Consider the following 22341-nt stretch of genomic DNA (forward strand, 5'->3'; position numbering starts at 1 on the left):
CCATGAGCCTTCCTGCCATGGACTGAATCACGGTGGTGGTGGGAAGATGGTGGGGTTCCACCCACTGCTTTCCCACTTGATTAAATATGCCCCAGCCAACAAACTCACCATGGGGGAGGGTACAGGATTCCACCCCAGGATAGCATCGATTCATGGTCTTCCAACACACACAGGGGAGACCCAGAGCGTCGTGAGTGATGATGCTAAGGAGCAGAATTTTGTGTTCCATGTTTCTCACGCTAGTTATAAATATCACCCTTTATGTTTCTAACAGGTACGTTTGCTGTGTTGAGTATTATAGTTGGGAGTGTGGTTCAAGCACAGGCTCCAATTGAAAAATTTCAACACTTCAACGAAAGTCTGAATAAAACCGTCACCGATTTTGAGACTATGAACGAGGATCGTATGAGAATTGCAGGAACTCTCACCTGCTTAACGGCTGTAATACAGGTAAGCTATAATACAGGTAAACTATAATACAGGTAAGCTGTAATACAGGTAAGCTGTAATGCAGGTAAGCTGTAATACAGGTAAGCTATAATACAGGTAAGCTGTAATACAGGTAAGCTATAATACAGGTAAGCTGTAATGCAGGTAAGCTGTAATACAGGTAAGCTATAATACAGGTAAGCTGTAATACAGGTAAGCTATAATACAGGTAAGCTGTAATACAGGTAAGCTGTAATACAGGTAACCTGTAATACAGGTAAGCTATAATACAGGTAAGCTGTAATACAGGTAAGCTATCCAGAAATATCACTAACAAACTAGATTGGAAACATACTTCAACTCCAAAGAGAGTCATAGATTTAATTTCTCTTTTACTTTCAGCTTGTCTTTTTTTAGAAGAGTGGTAAAATATAACAAAATCACTTCTCAATCTGAGAGGGTATGGTAGAAGACAGCAGTGAATTCATGGAATAAAAACAGAAAGCTGGCAATAATCAGCAGGTCTGGCAGCATCTGTGAAGAGAAAAGCAGGGTTCATGGGACAAATTTTCCACTGGACGTCAGGATCCCAACGTGGAACCATACACAGGTCCTGACCCCAATTCTGCCCAAACCTTGCCCCCCCTCTGCCCGATCTTCCCAGAGGTAGCTACCTCTGGGAAACCTCGTTAATTAGCTCTGTGCAGAGTGCCCGAGGCAGTGCACTGCCAACAGCCCAACTGGGAGGGCTGGGCACTGCCAATGTGGCTGGGGGACTGAGAGGGAGATAGGGGCACCCTCTGAAGACTTCTAAGATGGTTAAAAGTAAGTATGGCCACAGCGGCCAGGTCATCATTATGGAGTGGAGGGGGGAGGGGAGCCCCTTCACTGGACAGCGTGAGGCTGCGGCTGTGCCCTACTGATTCCTGCAGCTCAGAGAGGGGGGTAGATTTAAAGGAGGTCCCAATGGTGCCTAGCCCTGGTGACAGGAGACCCACTCTAGAGAGGCGGTGGGCTCCACACACAGCAGGGGGCCACTCCAATGACTGGAAGACCCCTTCTCCATTGGAAAATAGCCCATAATTGTACCCTTAATTTGTGTAACCGGCTCCCACCTCTTTTTTTTTAAATTCATTCATGGGATGTGGGCATTGCTGACTAGGCCAGCACTTGTTGCCCATCCCTAATTGCCCTTGAGAAGGTGGTGGTGAGCTGCCTATGGAGTGGGCTGCCTTCTCTCTTCCCCACCCACCCTAGGAAACTTCACCCAAGGCTGGAATGCATCAAAGTGCCATTCCAACCCCCCCCACCACACACCACGCCCCCCCCCTCAACCACCGCCCCACCACCCACATCCCCCACCTCCCTATTTTCCTGGCGCTCCAACCTCCCATCCCATCTCCACAGGGCCAGGTTGATGACCTTACATTAGGACTGGAACAAGTTAGAAACGTAACAGGTTTTAAGCAAGTGCAGAGGGAGGGAAAGTGGGAGGAAAGAACAGACCGGACGTTTTGTGATAGGGCGAAAGGAGGGAAAGGTTAAATGAAAAAGGAATGATAGTGCAAGACAAAAAGAGGTGGGAATGAGACAAGTGAAGAAACAAAAGATGGGCTGAGAGAAGGTGTAATCGGGAAAACAGAATTATTACCAACAGGTGCCACCCAAAAACAAAACAAAAACACAAAACCAATTCCCTGGACACTGATACAAGCAAGTCAGGAGAAACATTATTGGACCATTAGAACAAAAATGTGTTTTCTTTTCATTTTCTTTTGAACACTTGTGTCTATTATTAATTATGAGAATAGTGAAGAAGGACAAAAGGCGTTTGGAATAATAGTGAAACAGTCAGCGGTCATGTAAGGAAATCTCCAAAAATACATCCAACCAGACTTGGCCACCCAAACTGCCCTTTACCTGATTCACAACGACCCATGTCAAGCAAAAGAAGAATACACAAGGATTTGAATTAAAGCTGCATTCTGTTTTCATGGGATGTGGGTGTCGCTGGAAAGGCCAGTATTGTTACCCATCCCTAATTGCCCTTGGACTGAGTGGCTTGTTCAGCCACTGCAGAGGGCAGTTAAGGGTCAACCGCTTTGCTGTGGGTCTGGAGTCATGTGTAGGCCAGACCAGGCCAGTACAGCAGATTTCCTTCCCTAAGGGACATTTTGTTTTTTGAAAGACATTGGTGAACCAGATGGCGTTTTTACGACAATTGATAATGGTTGTCATGGTTACCATCACTGAGACTAGCTTTCAATTCCAGATTTATTAACTGAATTTAAATTCCACCAGCTGCCGTGGTGAGACTTGAACCTGTGCCCCCTGAGAAGTAGCCTGGGCCTCTGGATTACTTGTCCAGTGACAGCACCAGGCACAACACCACCGGCTCCCCAGTGTTTTTACATGGGAAAATTGACAGGATATGGCAGTCGATTGCTCCAGTTGAAAAAGCTGGTACTGATGGCCTTACTCTGTGCTGTGATTTAGTTCATTCCACATGATATACAACAATAAACAGAATGTACTGAATAACAAGCTTCCTTCTCATTCATTCACAGATTTGCTTAGGCTTCGTTCAGTTTGGCTTCATCTCCATTTATCTCTCCGAATCCTTTGTTAGAGGATTCATGACAGCAGCTGGATTACAAATCTTAATCTCGTTGTTGAAATACATCTTTGGACTGACCATCCGTGCATATACTGGTCCACTGGCAATAATATATGTAAGTAACTGACAGGCAACTATTAACACGATTTGACTCATCGCTCCGTCTGGAGCTGCGGCTTAATTTTTCTGATCTTGTTACTTTTCCTCTAACCAGACATTCATTGACGTCTGTAAAAACCTTCCCAAGACCAATGTAGCATCGCTGATTTTTGCTTTGATCACCGGTGTGGTCCTGTATACTGTAAAGGAGATTAACGTCCGATTTAAACACAAGCTTCCATTCCCCATCCCAATGGAAATTGTTCTGGTAAGTGAAACCTCAGAGCTCCCAGTCTTTCTTGGATCATGCGTAGATTCATGTTGTGACCAGTAATTGCACTTGAGAGCTTCTGAAGCTATAAGTGATTTTCGTTGGAAATTTAAATTGTTCCTGCTATCCATCAGGGAGATGGTGGGGTGGGTGTGGGGGAGGGGGGAGGGAGGGAGGGAGGCATGTTTCCTAATGGTTCAGTGTGTAAATTTATCACCGAGTTTGATATTGAGTTTTCAGACCAGAACGGTCCCAACCTTGCTCTTTGGCCCATGCTATGCTTCTTGATCACAATGGGGGTGGTAATGCAGGAGAAGCAAAATTGAACTTGGTAGTCACAGTTTTGACTTTGAGTGATAGTGTCCCATGAGCTTGTTATATATCTTTCCCATCAAAGCTCATGGCAACAGCCACTTGGCAGTACAGAACTTGAAAATTGTTGAAAAAGAGGAACTTGCTGCCGAACCCTTTAGTCTTGCACTCATCAGGACAAACACAAGAATGCCAAATTTCAGAGGATCACAACAATTTATACTATAAGAGGAAAGGGTGCTGATTGGTTATTAAATTGACTCTGATTGGCCGAGGCATTGCCATGGAGAAAACAATGGGGAACTATAGGCTCCCTGAGCTCTCAGGTTATTCAAAAAGGCGCAAGGCTTGAACCTGTTCCTTTTGCCCCGTGGCAATGCCTCAGTCAATCAGAGTACACTCGGCAACCAATCAGCATTCTTTTCTCCTGTAGTATAAATTGTTGTGATGATTTGAAATTTGGCATTCTTGTGTTTGTTCTGATGAGTGCAAGAAGAAAAACTCCCTCAACGTCTCTCTTTTCAACAAAAAGAAAATCAATGGAATGGTGCTGAGTATCCCCAAGTAAGGAAAGAGAAAAATACTGGCCAGCTTCTGACCATTATCCCACTAACCTGATTGAAAAAGGTGTATGTATGCTTTGTGAAGAGAGAAGTAGGTAGATAACTAAACCAAACTTCAATGGATAATGTGTCGAAGAGCTGCTGGTGTCTGTTGTATCTTTGCAAAAAACACCACCTCTGGCAAAGAGGGGGAAAAAAGGAAGGTGGTGGGGGGAGAAGTCAAATAATTGCACATATTTTTTTTAAAAAGTGACTAATGTTCCAATTTTACTTTTAGGTCATTGTTACCACAGCAATTTCAGGGGGAGCACACTTGCCACAGAAATATGACATTGATGTTGTTGGAGTGATTCCTCTGGGGTGAGTGAGAATGAAGAATATAAGCAGTCTTCTGCTGGCGGTGAACTCTGAGAGATATGCAGCACAGCTGGGTCAAATATAAAGTCAACGCAGATGTGATCTATGATTGCTATCTCATTCTGGAGATTAGCAGGGTCAAAGTCTGAGTTATTGGGCCGGAAGGGGAGGGGAGCTTCAAACACCAGCAGAATATAACGAAAATTCGGACACCTTCTGCGCACAGTTTCTCATCTATGAATTTAAATGGTCTGGCAGCCACATTAAGTTTGCACCTGATTCCCCAATACAAAAAGGTGGAAAATGAATCAACAACAACCTGTATTTATATAGCCCCTTTAACATAATAAAATGCCCCCAAGACTCTTCACAGGAGCGTTATAAAGCAAAATATGACACTGAGCCACATATTTGGGAAGATGGCTAAAAGCTTGGCCAAAGAGATAGGTTTGAAGGAGTGTCTTAGAGGAAGAAAGAGTAGCAGAGAGACGGAGAGGTTTAGGGAGAGAATTCCAGAGCTTAGGGCCCAGGCAGCTGAAGTCAATAGTGGAGCGATTTAAACCAGGGACCCGCAAGAGGCCAGAATTAGCTCTGAAGACGGGTCATACGGTCTCGAAACGTTAACTCTGTTTCCCTCTCCGCAGATGCTGTCAGACCTGCAGAGGTTTTCCAGCATTTTCTGTTTTTATTACAGAATTAGATAAGCACAGATATCTCAGAGGGTTATGGCCTAGAGGAGATTACAGAAATTGGAGGCGCGACACCATGGAGGGATTTGAAAATAAGGATGAGATTTTTAAAATTGAGACATTGCTCGACTGGGAGCCAGTGTAGGTCAGCAGGCAGACAGTATGATCGGGAAACAGGGATTGCTACAAATGAGGTCAAGGGCAGCAGAATTTTGGATGACCTCAAGTATATGGAGGGTAGAATGTCAATTGGTTTGGAAAAGATGTCATGCTGATTATTTAGCATGCAGTATGGAGTAGATTTAAAGAGCCAGTGTTCTTGGCTTTGTCCAGTGAATTCGGGGGGAAATTGGACATTGGCTGCAGAGGCCAGGAAATTAACCTGTGTAATTAATGAAACACTAGGAGGGGCACAGGGAACCCCTATGTCCAAATTCCTGCTATGCTTGCTGCAGCTAATTCAGTAAATCCAAATTTCTAACTAGAATACAATGGGAATAGTCATATTGATAAATAATGAAATGGCTTCCTTGATGTCCAACAGGGTTCTGATGAGAGGTCATTGACCTGTTTCTCTCACAGATGCCGCCAGACTTGCTGAGTTTCTCCAACACTTTTTGTGCTTGCTTCAGATTTCCAGAATCTGCAGTATTTTGCTTTTGTGCCAATGTGTGGTACGACTTGCATGTTTATATTAAGAATTTCCGCCCACAAGAATTAAAATATGCTCTTTGGCTCTGGAATCAGATTTGAATCAATACCAGCAGTTGGAAATAAATCCAAAACCACTCATCAAGCACGGTCATCACGCTAGTGAATTTTCTGGGAGAACCCAGAAAGCTGTTAAAAAATAAATCTGTCCTTCCCCGCTTGGAAATCTTTGCATCAAGATACAAACCTGATCAGCTTCTGGATACAAATCGAGGGAGGTGATGGAAATCTCTGCACTCTGCTGCTGTATAGGTCCCACAAGCACAAAAATGAGTTTCAGGAGTCTCAGTCCAGCTCTTAGTGATCAGCAGAAGTAAAGTCCCCTCCAATTCTGTATTAACTGGTAATGATTTATAATCATTTTCAGTGAGAGTGCTGGATGATCTAAATAGGAAATGTAATAAATCCTTGTCAGTGCAGCAATTCTTCTGTGATTTGGGGAGGTGGTGGCATAGTGGTATTGTCACTGGGCTAGTGTTCCAGAGACCTCAGGTTAACACCCCTGGGACCTGGGCTCAAATCCCACCACAGCAGATGATGAAATTTGAATTCAATGAAAATATAGAGTTAAAAGTCTGATGATGACTGTGAAACTGTTGCCAATTGTTGTAAAAATGTATCTGGTTCACTAATGTCCTTGAGGGGGAAAAAACCTGTCATCCTTACCTGGTGTGGTCCATGTGTCATTCCAGGCCCACAGCAATGTGGTTCACTCTTATAATGGCTTCTGAACAAGGGCAGTTTTGGGATGGGCAATAAATGCTGGCCTAGCCAGTGATGCTTACATACCATGAATGAATAAAAAATAATTAATTCACTGGGTGATAAATCTATTAACTCTGTGTCTAGCTTGTCCTGTGTGGGACAGTATAATAGGCCCTGATTTTTACCCTGTGTAAGCAACTAGTTTTGCGTGAGTTAAAATCGGGCCCAAAGCATGTTCGAAGTGAGATCAGTTTTGTTCACACCCTCTGACATCCCTCACTTTGATGTATCCAAAACCCACCTGAAAATATAACATTTTTAAGGAAGCTGGATTTTATCAAGAATTATTCCATTGAAAAGGGAAGTGTAAAGTGAGAGCTTGCAATACTACAAGGGCTAATTTTACAGTCATATCCTTCCAACACAAAGCTTTACCTAGTGGGCGTATGTTTTGGGAATTCAGGTAAGAACTCCCTGTGATTTTCAATCCATAGACTGGAAATCAGTGCAAGAACATTCCCAAAACCACGATGTGCACTCAAAGTGTTGATACCAGGATCATGATAGGTGGAACCTGTGCATCCATCATTACCAAAATAGTCTGAGTGGGTGAAACATCTTATAAAGATCTCCCAGTCTAAACAATGCTGAAGGAAACGTTTATAACAGATAGTTTCAGTTGATGCATCTAAGCCAATTCGGTCAAAAAGCCAAGCTCAACTCCAGGTAGGGTAAATTGTTCCACATTATGTTTTAGTCATAATTTGGAATAAGCCAGTCCATTAGTCCTGGTGTCTAAGTCTCTGGTCTCTCTTCTTGGGGAGCTGACCTGAATCTGAACTCTAACTGATAATGAAGAAGTTTCACCAGTTCTGCTGGCTGGAATAGCAACGATGCATTCCATCTCAAAAGGAACCTGCCACACACATGATGCAAGTTTGAGGCAGAGGGGAGCACACCCTGTCTAATTAAGAGAGTACGATGAGCGGCGCACATGCCCAGGTTGCCTTGTGCCTGGCACTACCCGTATGGCAGTAATGGCAGCCCTGGCAAGTCCTGCTGTGCAGACTGTCTCCTCTCCAAGTTGGTAGAGGGGAGCACAGTCCCAGTTATTCTTTAGTTCAGGAGTAAAAAGTGGGATATAAGACAATCAAGTTACAGGAGCAGTGGCTCAGCGGTAATGTCACTGGACGAGTCCTGGACTAATGCTCTGGAGACACCAGTTCAAATCCCAGTAGGCCACCTGATGGTCTTTAAGCTCAATTAATTAATCTCAAATTTTTTTCAAAAAGCTAGTTTCAATAATTGTGACCATGAAGTTACTTTATTGTTGTAAAAGCTCATCTGCTTCAGGAAGGAAATCTGCTGTCCTGATGTGGTCTGGCCTACATGTGTCTCCGGACACACGGCAACTTTTAACTACCCTGTGAAATGGCCTAGCAAACCATTCAGCTGTATCAAACAGTTTGTACTGTGAGTTTATCTACACAACATGGATTGCACCGATTGGAGAAGGTGGCTCACCATCACCTTCTCAAGGGCAAGGGATGCGCAACAAAAGCTGGCCTTCCCAGCAATGCTCACATCCCATGAAAGGCTAAAAGAAATGTTAGAGGAAAGAAGTTTTGAGACAATGTTTAGGTTTCCATGTTGCCACCCAGCGGGAGAAAGCCGTTTCACTTTTCCTGTGTCAGACAAGCTCGGGTTTCGGTGGCCTTAGTTAACTTGGGATTTGTCCAGCTGATGGAGTGTCTTCCATCCACTGCAAGCAGTAAGTAAATGTTGGCACTTTTCTTTTGTCTCCAAGGCTGCCTCCTCCAGATGCTCCTCGGGTCAATCTGTGGGGTGAAATGATTGGACCTGCTATCTCACTTGCTATTGTTGGATACGTCATTAATTTAGCTGTGGGGAGGACAATCTCTGCCAGGCATGGTTATGACGTAAATGCAAACCAGGTACAAAGTCTTACATAAGTATATGATGAATTAGCTATTACTGTCCTTTTAAAAATTGGCTACATTATTCAAAATCACAACATTGTTACTGTGAACTCTTTTATTTCAGACTCCTGTTACTAAAGCTATTGCCCCTGCATCAATCCATTAAAATGGACACCTATCTTTTATAAAATGAACCACTTTGTTGCTGTGGGCTTTGTAATGATAGGGTCAGAGGGTACAGTATGGCATTAATGCCAAGCGCTTTATATCCTGGGCGGCCTTAAATAACTTGTAGAGCAACCAACTCACAGCCCTAATTATCTCAATAATTCAGCTATCTGAGCCAAACTTATCTCTCCACATGAAGTCTGTAAATTGACTACTGGAGTTAGAAAAATGCACTCTGCTGAAAAAAAACATTAACTGCGGGAGTTTTCCCATCACAATGCCATTTTCCCCTTATAATCCCTTGGCCAAACCTGTCTCTCAGACTTTTCATCAATCCTCTTGTCCTTTATGCCTCCATCTTGACAGTATTGTTATAAAAGGAAGGTTCATCCTTTTACCTTGACTCTCTTCTCCAACTGTAACCTAGATGAAGTTGGGAAGGAATCTTCATCTATTGCTTTATCCTGATTAACGATTATAGCTGAAACTATGCGCAGAATTTTCAGCTCCCACGAAGGTCAGGAGTAGAGACAGACAGGACCCAAAAACTGGGTTGGCCGGCGTGCCATTTTCCCAAAACTGTTCCCGGCGCTGGCCATTCTGGGGGAAGTGGAGAGGGGCCCAGCAAGGCTGCCCATTCCCACGGAGAAGGCAGCCAGTTAGTCTTATGAAGAGCCTTGTTACTGGTAGGCAAAAGAGGCCAACTGGGATTTTCCAGCTGGCTTCCAGTTTCCCAACACGACAGGGGAGGGGGCAGGAGATGGGCACAGAGCAAAAGGCCAGAGCAAGTCGGAGGGGTCAAAGGTGTAGGCAGGCCTACAGGCCATCCTTGCATGCCTGGGTGAAAAGGTCATCTGTAGAGCACGCCCCACCACCCCCACAGTGATGGCCTAGCCTTTTTTTTTCTGCTTTTTAATGTAATGTTTGAAAAGATTGCTGACGGAGCACCTCCATGTTGAGGTACCCTTACAGCTATTTACCCTTTACTGCAGCCTGCAGCTCCTCCCAAGCTGGAAAGCCTCTGATTGGCCCTCCAGCTTTGAGAGCTACTCCTGCCAGGGAGGGCAGGGATCCTGTCTCCATGCCATTAAGGGGCACCTTGGCCAAAATCCGAATGATTGCTTCCCACTACCCTGTGGCAGGTTTGGGGCCCGGAATCAGATGCAGCTCCCGTGTCCTGCAAAAATTCAGCCCCGTTTTGTAATCTCACCAATTCTGTTGAATCCTCCATGCTCTGGATCCCAATAACACGTGTGGTGCTAACAGCATCTCTTCCGTAAAAAGTAATGAGAGAAACTCTTCCCACTGGGAGGAAGGCAGTGGATAGAATTTTTGCACAATTTTGACAGAGTATTGCCAAAAAAAAGAGACATGTTATCAAAGTTTTTCATCTTGCACTATTCAGGACAGACGCATGAGTACCAAATTACAGAGTCAACTTGCCAACCACCATGCAGTATAAATAGTTGCTCCCTTTGACATGTGGTATTCTTGCATCTGTCCTGATGAGTGTAAGGTGTAAAGCTTTGACAGCATGTCTCTTTTTTCAGCAATATTCAAGTCTGTACCATCAAGTGACTAATTGGGACAGAGGGCATTGGAATTCAAGCTTGAATCCAGATATGTCAAGTTTAGCTCCATTTAGTAGGGAATCTCAGTGAATGCTCTGTCTGCCATTGGCAGAAACAAGGAAGTTGGTCATCAGCTATAACTTGAATGAGAAACAGATATTCAATTCTAGTTTCATAGTCAGACCCACATACAAAGGGATTTGAACAACCTCCTCCTGAAAATGAAATCTGATGTTTCAGCAGCTGTCAACAGTTTTGAGACACTCCCTGAGCACAGCAGTAACTGTACCACAACCTATATATTCCCATCAGTTACACAACCTTTCAGGATTCCTATCCTCCCAATTCTTCCTTGTTGCATAATAATTTCTGCTTCTTCTATATTCCAGGAAATGTTGGCACTGGGCTGCGGTAACTTCTTTGGATCATTTTTCAACATCCATGTTATCTGCTGTGCGTTGTCAGTGACTTTGGCTGTGGAAGGAGCTGGTGGAAGCTCACAGGTAAATCAACAAATTTCCCTGCCACTTTGCGACTGAAGCTATGGATCCTAATGGGCAAGGCAAAGGCTTAAGGGCCTCTAAGCAGGTGTAAGGGCACCACTTCAGTTTAACTAATGAAAATCACGCAGCTTAGCAGCATTGCTAAGTCCCTGTTGCTTATCCATTTATCCTACTGCCTGATGGGGCATGATGTGGTCAGGTGGAATACCATAGTCATTTATATTGCTCATTATGTCATGCACAAGGGCCTTATGGTATCTGTTTCCCATCTACTGTGGACTCAAATGTATGCTTCTCAGTTGTCTAATAGCTAACTAGTGACTGCCTTCCTGAGAAAATCCTCCCAGAGACACAGTGTAGCTCTAGACCTTCCAAAGGAACATCCAACATGGTTTTTATTGCCGGACAAATTCAAGAAAAATGTCAAGAACAACACCAGGAGCTCTTCATTGCACTCATCAACCTGACCAAAGCATTTGACTCAGTAAATAGTGAGGCTCTATGATAGTCCCCCAGCGATTTGGATGTCCAAGAAACTTCAGCACAATCTAATAATTGCTTCATGATTCTATGACTACAACTGTCATAAGTGGGACATCTGAAACAGACACCTTTGAACTCCGGACTATGTTCAAGCAAAGCTGTGTGATAGCCCCCAGAGTATTTACAATCCACCTGACGGTGGCTATTCACCATATTAAAGATCAACTGTCCTCTCATGTGAGTATTAAATACCATCTAGATGAAAAATCCCTTATCCTCAGTCACGTCATTGCCAAAACTAAACTACCCACCAAAGATAAACATGATCTACTGTTTGCAGGTGACTGCAGTTTTGTTACCCACTCTGCACCAGATTTGCAAGCCACTCTCGATCTTTTCAATTTTGCATACCATACAAGAAACTCGGCCTGTCCTTGAATGTTGCCAAAACAAAACTCATATATCAACCCACACCTGGTCAGCCAAATATTCTACTTCCCATATATGTTGAAGGAGAAACTCTGGAATATGTTGAACATTGGCCATACCTTGGCAGCCACCTCTCTCAAAAGGCCCCCATTGCCGAGGAGATCCAACACCGGATCAGCAACGCCAGCTCAGCCTTCTACAAACTCCAGCAGCGAGTGTTTGACAACAAAGACCTCAATAAGTTCTCAGAAGCTCTAGCGTTCAGAGCAGTTTTCATCACCACACTCCTGTACTGCAGTGACACCTGGACTGTGTATCAGCAACACATGAGGGCACTAGAAAAATTTCCTCCGCCTCATCCTCAAGAATCAATGGGAATACCATCGAACAAACTCTTGTGCCCTTCTTGAAGCCAGCTCCACAAACATTCAGTCAAAACTCCTGCAAAATTAACTTCAACAGACTGGACATTGTGAACAGATGACCAGAAACCGTTTCCATCACCAGGTCCTTTCTCACCTCTCAAATGTCCAGTATTCCAAGAGAGGACAAAGGAAATGCTTCAAAGACACTCTGGAGCTCTCCTTGAGGCACGGCAGTGGTGAAATTGATGACTGGGTGGAGCTTGGTGCCGATTGTTCACAATGGCAACAACTTGTCCATCAAGCTGCTTCATACTCTGAGTCACAGCATCTTAATGATGAGGCAGACCAGTGGCGGAGAAGGAAAGTAAAGGAAGCAAATTGTGCACTCTGGATCCTGCCAACTCATGGGACATCCTGCCCCATGTGCCCAAAGATCTGTGGGTTGAGACTCGGCCTGTTCAGTCACATGAAGACCCATGGCAGAAACCCCTGAACCTGAGTCCTGATCCTCGAATCCAGGGACAGTCGACCATGACCCTCTTGAGAGGGCAGGGGTGGGTTTGGGGTGGTGGTCGGGGAGTAGTGACTGCTGCAGTTAAGCTGGACTGAACTGGTTCCAGGACAAAACATTTAGTGACAAAAATTCAGAGCCAAGAATGTGACATAGGAACAGGAGTAGGTCATTCAGCCTGATGCACCATTCCATTGGACCATGGGTGATCTGCAGCTCAACTGCATTTCCTGCCTTTGATCCACAACCTTTGATTGATTCTTTACTGACCAAAAGCCTATTGACTACAGCCTTGAAAATTTCAATTGACCCAGAATCCATCCAGTAACAGACTTGACAGTCCGGTACTTGAGCTAAGCAATTCCACTGCATTTCCATGCACTGAGAATGATTGGTAAGCAACTGGGCTCATTAATGGGGCCTGGAAGATTAGGCCTGTCATTGAGATGAAATTCTTCCCACTCAAGCTCCATGTAACTATGTAAAGCGCTGCCCTAATGGGTAGGATAAATGTGAGTGAGTAAGCAGCAGGTACTTATCAATACCTGGTAAACTGTGCGATTGTTGTTAGTTAAATGGTAGCAGTGTCCCTATTCATGCTTAGAAACTTTTAATCCCAAGTTTTGCCAATTTACATCTAAGCTGTTCCGACTTCTGGGGTGTGTCCCTGAATGGAGTGAGTGCACACTGCGTGTCAGATAACCTGCAATAGAAATGGGAACAGTAGCTTAGTATTCATATCACGACATTAGTTGTCTAGACAAACCTTGCAGAGAAATAAATATAAAACCCACCATAGCAGCTGGGGAATTTATATTCAATTAATTAAATAAAGGCTAAGATCAATAATAGTGATCATGAAGTTACCAGATTGTTTTTAAAAACCCACCTGGTTCATTAATGTCCTTTAGAGAAGTAAATCTGCAGCCTTTGCCTGGTCTGGCCTACATATGACTCCAGACCCACAGTGGTGTTGATTTCTAATTGCCTTTTGAAGTGGGTGAGCAAGCCACTCGGTTTTAACAGAATAAGATCTCCCTCCCTAACAGCACTCTGGATGTACCGACACTATACGGACTGCAGCTGCTCAAGAAGGCAACTCACCACCACCTTCCCAAGGGCAGTTAGGGATGGGCAATAAAACGCTAGCCTTGCCAGCAATGACCACATTGCATGAACGAATAATAATAAAAGCTTTACCAGCCTGAATTTCTCATTATCTTGATTCTTAAACAAGGTTTCCATCCCTTTGACTAAAAAAAAAGTTTGTCAGTTTAATCAGTACTTGTGATGTTTTTTTAGTGTGAAGCCAGGTACTATTGAGATTGGTTTAGTGGCCGGAGAGAATTGTCTAAAATCCTCTTCAATCATATTTTCAAGGCTTGGAACGCAAATTCCGTTTCTTTACAAATTCAAGTTGGCTGTTATCTATCCAGCAAACACTCACGTGGGGGCAAGCAGGGGTTTACTACACCTGATTCTCAGCGCTCCCAATGTTCCCTGGAACTCCCAACAAACCTCTGGAAAATCAAGGTCCCCTGGAATAGGTATTGACGACCAATGTGCCCAATTCTCCAAACCAGGTGGCCGTCATGCAAAGTTCCGTGACTGAAGTCAAACTTTTCCGGCGGTTTCCCAGTGTACTTTGGGCAGGAACCTTCGGGAATGGCTCCAGACCCTTTGGGTCCTGACCTGATGTCTGAGATGCCTGTAGGACCTGGTGGGGTTAGAGCTTCCATGCACTCCTGCAGTAGCATGAGCACAAGGAGCTCAGTGCTGGAAGTGAGGACTCCCAAAGTTATGGGTTTCCATGCTCTGGCCCACAGCCAGGACTGGTTTAGTGTGAACGGAAGCCGTGCTCACCAAATGCGGTTCAGCTGGAGATCAGGGCCTGGGCCCAGGAGGATCATGGTAGTACAATTCAAATGACGACTTACTCTTTGATAAAGGGAGTCACAGTGTGGGGAGTGGGATGGAAGAAACATTGTTACCTTATTGAGGGGAACCATTCCCCTTCCTCCCACCAGATTGGAAAGATTCACCTGGCATATTCATATGCAGCACTTACCCAGGGGACTCTGCAGATATGCAGCCAACCCGCCAAAAGCTTGCTTACTCCCATATCCCCCACTCTGCAGGATGGTGCGTTCAGAGATCTTTGAGTACCTCTTGGGACTTACAGCAGCACTGCCCCCCTCCCCAAACCCTTCCACTCCTTGATGAATTTCAGGGCCTCTAATCTTTTGGCTGTTTTTGCATTTAGACTGAAATCTCCACCCTCACTTCTCTCTCTCACTATTTCTCATGAATAGCAGAATGCTTACTGGTCGCATAGTGGCCCATTTATTCGATGCATTGACTATGATCTAAATTAAGTTAAATATTATTCTCGTATTTAGTGCACTGGCAGGAACACATCATTTCCCTCTTGGTGTATTCCTGGAGCTCGGGTATATCAGAATTAGCTGAGCAGCCAATTATGCCAGTGTTGAACTTGATGAATGCAGATGCCTGTCAAAAGAGACCTTCTGCTATATCTAAGGTCATTTGCTCACTGGCTGGTCTTTTTGATGTCTGCTACTATCTAGAACAACCCATTGATGTAGAAATTTATTGTAGTTGTCACTTTCACTGCGATTGCAAAACAAATATTTATCTTTGGCTGCAGGCCTTCAAAATACACCTCGTGATATGATGTCATCTTTTCTTTCCAGTTTGCAAGTCTGTTCGTAGTCATTGTGGTGTTTGTGGTGCTTATGGCTCTGGGAACATACCTGGAGCCACTTCCGAAGGTAAGAGAGCCTTTTCACATAATGACACATACAGTAGAAAGAAAGCACTTGCATTTCTATAATGTCTTTCATGAGCATAGGACATCCCAAAGTGCTTCACTGCAGATAAATTGTTTTTGAAGTGTAGGTCACGGTTGTAATGTGGGAAAATGTGGCAGTCAATTTGTACACAGCCGAGGTGCCACAAACAGCGATGTGACAAATAACAGGTCATCTGTTTTTACTGCCCTTGTTGGGGGATAATTTATGACCAGCACACTGGGAGAGGTCTGCTACTCCTCTTCAAGTAGAGCCATGGGACCCTTTACGGCCACCCAAGGTAGCGGCATCAATTTAGCGCCTCATTCAAGGGATGGCACTCCTGCCAATTGTTATGATCCCAGCTGATGTTACTACTGGACAGATGAGATCCCAGAGTGGAACCTGGTTTGATAGACCCTAGCTATTTTTTTGTTTAGAAGCATGGAGGGTGGCTATTGGACAGAATCACAGGAATTTGCTGATGAACTTTTAATAAAAAGAATAAAACATTTATTAAACAAGAAAAAATATATTACACCGCTCCTTCACCCCAACCATACCTTTATAGATATATATACAAATTTGTAAAGCTATCACAGGTTACAAAATCTGTCTTATACATTCACAGTAAGTATGCAGTCCATGTAAATTAATAGGTGAACGTGGTCGGACACACTACACTCCGAAACCAAATTTCAATGGATTTTTCATCAACCACCCCAGACGCTTGTCACACCGTGAGCAACCCAGTCTCACTGAAACCCTGTCTTTCTCACTAGAGTTTCCAATCTCTACGTTCCAAGAGCTTACCCTGGAATTCTCTTCCAAACGATGCTTTCACTCGGACGTCTCCAACAAGGATCCACCTCCAGGGTTTCAACCTCTCTTCCCAAGGTTCCTTTAGCCTGGATCTCGATGTGCATTCAAGCTGCAACTTCCACACACACTCCCAGATATTTGGCCTTGCCAAGCAGAACCACACTGCTCCAAAGGCGCCTAGTAAGGAGCCACCAACCTTCGGCTGTCTCCTCAGATCTTCTGGCTTCTCGCAGGCCCACCACATTCTAAGTCTGCTCCCTGCAGCTCTGTCTCTAATTCAGAGCCTTTACCTCTGCTCCTTGCTCTCAATTCCACTGAACAGGACCTGTTTCCTGTTGTGCACTCCACAGATATGACCCCTGCCACTGGGGTAATACCAGCGGAGGCAGGGTGAGGCCCTTACGTGGTCATTAATTGGCCAGTTAATGGCCTCAATAGATGGCGGGGTGGGAAGGTTAACCATGGACCTCCCCGCCCAGGATTAAGTTCTGGCGGAGGGGGGATGGTGGTGGGATTCTGGCATCTACCTAAGTAGATGCCCTTCCCACCTCCAAGTTCGCCACCAGCGAAAGCACATGATTGTGCTCTAGGTGTGAACAGGATGTTATCACAAAAAGCTTTTTTAAAATGTATGCAGTCACCAGCTTCCAGTTTGCTTTCAGTTTCTCTTTCTCTGTAACCCAGAGGCTTGACTAACAGCACAGAGAACAATAGACACACGTACTCAAACACTGAATCATTGAACACAACATCTTCTCCTCCTTGTCAAACTAAAAGACCTATTTAAAATTAAACCACCCTAAACAACAAACGTATGTGCATTGAGTCATATCCACAAGTTCAAAGTGTCCATTTTCTCTAAGCGCAGAAATAATCTTTAGGATATGCAGGTCGCTGGTGATGGCTCTGTGATCTAGGAATTTGAGGCTGTGATTCTGTGTGATCACCTCGATGAGGCAGGTGATCAACATTGCAGTCGCACATCGGGTAAAGGAAATATATCCTTATAATTGCTTTCCTCAAAATATCCCGGCCTGCTCGCGCCTTGCATTCCACTTTGTGTTACCGTCCAACAGGTAAGTATTGGTTTGGAGTAACTACCTTTTCTGCTTTGGCAGAGATGATGTGAGCCTGTGGCCTCGATTTGACCATTTGATGTGAACCCGATTTCCAACTTCAATCATGGTTTCCTTGGCGCGTGTTCATTTGTTTGAAGTACGTTTAGCTTTACCTTGCTGCTTTGCGATTTCTTCTGCTTTCACTCTGACGTTCTCATCGGTCAGTGATGGTGGCTTAAGAATGGTCAGCGGCATGTGAAAGTTATGGCCTATCAAAAGTTCGGCTGGTGTCTCTCCTTTCAGAGAGTGTGGTTTGGATCAATATGCGCAAAGTAGGATATGAAGGGTTTGTTCAAACACTTTCCCCTCTGACATACCAGCTCTCAAACTGTCCTACATCACCCTGTTGAGTCATTTGATGCCACCATTCTATTGTGGGTGGTGTCGCGATGCCAGATGGTGATGAATTCCATAGCTTGCTAGGAACTCCGCGAATTGACTGGAAAACAAACATTGCCTACTGCAGTAGTTTCAGGGAAACCCCATTTTGTAAACACATTGAAACATCAATGACCAAAGTGGTGGTTATGGGATTTGTTGTAGTGATTTCCATTAATTTGCTACGTAGATCATGAACCAGCAATACGTTGATTACTGGGGGCTGCTGGCACTTCTCCAAAAATATCTAATTGGAGTTGTTGCCATGGTTTTATTGACCATGGGGTAAAGGTGTGGGACACAGTTAACAGATTTTCCACTCAGTGTACAAGCTACACAATTTCTAATGATCTCTTTTATACAGCGATCTATTGTTACACAGGGATCGTTGTTTCACTTTAATATCACCCGGATATCCTTCATGGGCAAGACGCACTATAAATTACTGTAATGCTTTCAGGACACCGACTCGAGAAGAGTGGATAAGCATTAGTAGGCTACTAGGTTGCGTGAACCTGGGAGGTACTCGACCTCAAAGTTGGACTAATGAAGATGATCTGACCATCTGTAGGTGTGTAGAGGTCAATGGCCTGATCCTGATGTACCTAACAATGTAGTCAGCATTTGGTGGTTGGTCCGAAGAGTGAACTTTCTACCATAGAGATACATGTGCCAATGTTTACAAGTGTTGATGCAGGCTATTGCTTCCCACTCTCTAATAGAGTCTTTGCATTCAGTTCTTGACAATGGACATGGCATGTACTCGATTGGTTGTTCGGTTCCTTCAATGTACTGTGAGAGTACAGCTCCAATCGCATATCCTAACTCTCCTGTTGGGAAATACTTTTCCATATGCGGGTTGAAATGCACAAGGACTGCTGGAGATGCTATCTTCACCTTTAACGTGTCAAATGCTGTTTACTAAGTGGTTGTCCTAGTCCATTGTGCATCTTAGTGCGGTAGAGGTCGAAGAGGCTCAGCGATTCCTGCGTACTTAGGAACGAATTTGTGATGAAAGTTGATAGTATCGAGGAACGATGGCAAATCTTTCACATTGGACAGGATCAGAAAGACATGGCTTTGATGTTGTCATGTGCAGGATTTGCCATGCAACAAAACAAAACATGATCAGCTGTTACTAGCAGTGCTCACTCGACTCGCACAACAGAATTTGATGCTCACCAAGGACAAATGCACATTGATGGCCTCCGATTGACTTTCTAGGGCACAGAATGACAGCAGGTAGATTTACTTGAAAGTCAACGTGCTTTTGTCCTTGTTGAGCATCAAGTTCTGTTGAGTGAGCACCGCTGATAACCGCTGATCATGTTTTGTTTTGTCACTTTCATCGAGTAGATGAAATCTCATCGAGTAGATTCAGTGTCCCTTCAACATCTGACAAGGCCAAAGAAACGATCTTCTGGAATACACTAGGTGCTGAACTTGGTCCATTGGGCATTCTGTGGTGCTGAAACACACCTTCATCAGTAACAAAAGCTGTAGGATATTGGCTTTGCTCCGATAGTGGGATCTGCAGAGAGCTCTGTCACATTTCGAGCTTCATGAAATCTGTGGAGTCGTGAAATGATGTTCAATAGTTCTTGCATCATAGGAAGTGGATACTTGTCTGAATTGATTGCTTTGTTGACTGCCTTCTGGTCGATGCATAGCCTAAGTTCGCCATTTTTGCGTTGTGCAATGACTAGGTTCGATATCCATGGGGATGAGTTGATTTGCTCAATGATACCATTTGCTTCAAGTCATTTCAGCTCCTGTAACAATTCAGCACAAATCGCAAACAGCAACTGGCTCAAATTTTGCAAAACTGGCGGAATTGATATGTTGACACGAGGAGCATGACCTTATAACCTTATAATCTCCCCAAATCTGGTCATTAAGGAAAGATACTGCTGTGCGTTAGTCAGTATCATCAATCACTTTAGTGTGTGCTCCAGTGGGATCTTCAACTTTGAAGCCAAACTTATCGAACAGATTTATTCCCCAAAAAGTTCCTGCCTTTTGCTACGTGGAACATGAACTTGCCTAAAATGACATTTTTGTAGTGCACTGGAACTGGTGATTGTTCCAAAAAACTGGAATAATCAAGTCACCGTAAGCCTGAAGAGTGTTTGTCGCAGAAGTCAGAGAAAGTTGCGAGAAACGACGATGGTAGAGTTTGTCGCACAATGCCTTTTGGACCAACAGCGATGAGGAGTGCCATTGAGATGCTCGCAATCTCGATTGAGCATTCCGTGGAATGATCTGATGCTTTGTGGCCTGTGATGCGATACACGCCGTATTTCACTCTTGGGAATAGATTCCTCCACATGTCGAACTGATGAAGTTGTATTCTTCGATGGCCTTCACACCTTTGTGAAGAGATTCATCTTTGATCGTGAGTTACAATTTTTCCCTCAGGACAGACATGGTGTGGTCCATCGATGTGAATCTCCATAATTTGGGCACATTTTTGAGGAATCTGACTGTCAGGCATCCACAGCTGGATGAACTAGATGGACCAAATAGGCTCTCTCTTGCCTAGTTATGGGATTTAAAGTGAGTCAAAGTGTAATACCAGGGAACTGGGAACTAAAAGAGTTAAAATATTTTAAATAGACGGTGATAGCATACAAAAGATAAGAGTTTACTCTGGCAACCTTTTGATGCAACATAATCCTTACCTTTTTCTTTAAAGCAGCGTTTGATATCATTTAAATACATGAATGTGCTTTGTTTTGAATCTAGGCTGTGCTGGGAGCACTGATAGCAGTGAACCTGAAAAACACTTTGCTGCAGATCACAGACCCCTATTTCCTGTGGAAGAAAAGCAAACTGGACTGTGTAAGTGGGGTTCCTTACAATAAAGTGCCAGATATGCAAATAATGGGTTAACTGTGGTGTGCCAAGACATGTGTACAAGGGTACACTTGAACATGCATCTTCTAGTACCTCTGCCCTAACATGCTGTTTTTAGGAGCGTGCATTTTTAAAACCGTAAAAACTGAGTTACTCAAAGGTCTCGTGAAATCTGTTAGAATTAGAGGGTCCACTTGCTCATTGCACTGACATTATGGAGCTGAATGATTCAGTCCACAACCCAGGTTTGATTCCTGGTCTACACCAAATTACATGATTATCATAACGACAACACCGCTATTTATATAGCGCATTTAACGTAGCAAAATGTCCCAAGGTGTTTCACAGGAATGTCACCATACAAAATTGGACACTGAATCAAATAGGGAGCTATTAGGGCAGATAGCCAAGAGCATGGCTGATTTTTCACTTACAGATAGCCAAAAGCTTGGTCAAAGAGGCATGTTATAAGGAGCACCTTAAAGGAATGGAGAGCTAGAGAGGTAGAGACATTTAGGGAGCGAATTCCAGAATTTACATACAGCTGAAGGCACATCCATCAGTGGTGGAGCTATTAAAATTGGGGATGCACAAGAAGCCAGAATTGGAGGAGCACAAAGTTCTCAGGCTGGTAGAGGGTACAGATACTTGGAAGCGAAAAATCAGCCATGTTCTTGATCGCTACACAGTGTCTCTTGCTGGAAAGTGGGCAGATTTTGGATGCTGGGTAAGGGCACAATCATCCTGAACCGTGGTGCCTTCCAGAGTTGAATAGCTTGCCAGCACTGGCTGCCTAGGCTCATGAATGAAAAATGGGCACATAGGAGAGATGCACAAAAGCAGCTACTGCCCACGGAACTGCATTCTAAGCATGAATCTGCAGTTTCCAGAGAAAAAACTGGAAGTCAAAATTAGACAGTAGTACAGAAGAACATTGAGGGGGAGGTGAATAGTTGTGGTAAAGGAACTGCGGTAGGGAAAAGAGTTGGCAAAACTAGGAAACCCACATGAAAGTGCCAGAGATATGAATCTGCAGCAGAAATTACAAATGGTTTGCTTGGATCAACCTCATTGGTTTCCAAGTTCTTTATTTTGAAAGTGCTGTTGAGCAATAGCTCTTGACAAACCCCACTCCGAGTCTTTACATATGAAACATTAGTCTTGTTTCTGTGGTGAACGTTTGCTTCTTTCATGTACAAGTCACACGTCCTTTCTTTACTCCTCAGTGTGTGTGGATAGTGAGTTTCCTATCAGCATTTCTGCTCGGTTTGCCCTATGGGGTGGCTGTTGGAGTTGGATTCTCGGCACTGGTTGTTGTGTTTCAAACACAATTGTAAGTATGCTGATATTCCTTATTGGTTCTTAACATTCACATTATGTAATCAGAAGAAAACACTAAGGTCTGGATCTCATAATTAAGGTCACGGACATTTGAAGTGAGTGCAACAGAACAAGGATAAATAAGAGACGTGCAGTTCCAGTGAACATAGAGCATTGCTGTATAAATTGGCCATTGTACTCCTTTTTGTCACATTAATCAAGAACCTTACTGTTTGGGTAGTCAAGTGATTCCCACCATGTTTGGCATTCTTCTTTAGAAATGGCTGTTGGAAACATCTAGTTTTATTTCTTGG

The 22341-nt window shown here is 44.0% G+C and overlaps 1 protein-coding gene across 4 annotated transcripts in view; it reads left to right on the top strand.

Annotated features, from left to right (window-relative positions):
• Window positions 1-22341, top strand: part of LOC144683375 (solute carrier family 26 member 9-like) — a 103930-nt gene that overhangs the window by 45927 nt on the left and 35662 nt on the right. For all 4 annotated transcript variants that reach the window (XM_078546326.1, XM_078546327.1, XM_078546328.1 and 1 more), the window contains exons 5-13: window positions 275-450; window positions 2997-3161; window positions 3261-3413; window positions 4569-4651; window positions 8561-8708; window positions 10822-10935; window positions 15438-15515; window positions 20597-20692; window positions 21934-22040. In XM_078546326.1, coding sequence (XP_078402452.1) covers window positions 275-450; window positions 2997-3161; window positions 3261-3413; window positions 4569-4651; window positions 8561-8708; window positions 10822-10935; window positions 15438-15515; window positions 20597-20692; window positions 21934-22040 — 1120 coding nt within the window. The remainder of the gene's footprint in view (window positions 1-274; window positions 451-2996; window positions 3162-3260; window positions 3414-4568; window positions 4652-8560; window positions 8709-10821; window positions 10936-15437; window positions 15516-20596; window positions 20693-21933; window positions 22041-22341) is intronic.

The sequence above is a fragment of the Cetorhinus maximus genome, chromosome 8, assembly GCF_964194155.1.
Source record: "Cetorhinus maximus chromosome 8, sCetMax3.hap1.1, whole genome shotgun sequence".
In the NCBI taxonomy this organism is placed as follows: Eukaryota; Metazoa; Chordata; class Chondrichthyes; order Lamniformes; family Cetorhinidae; genus Cetorhinus; species Cetorhinus maximus.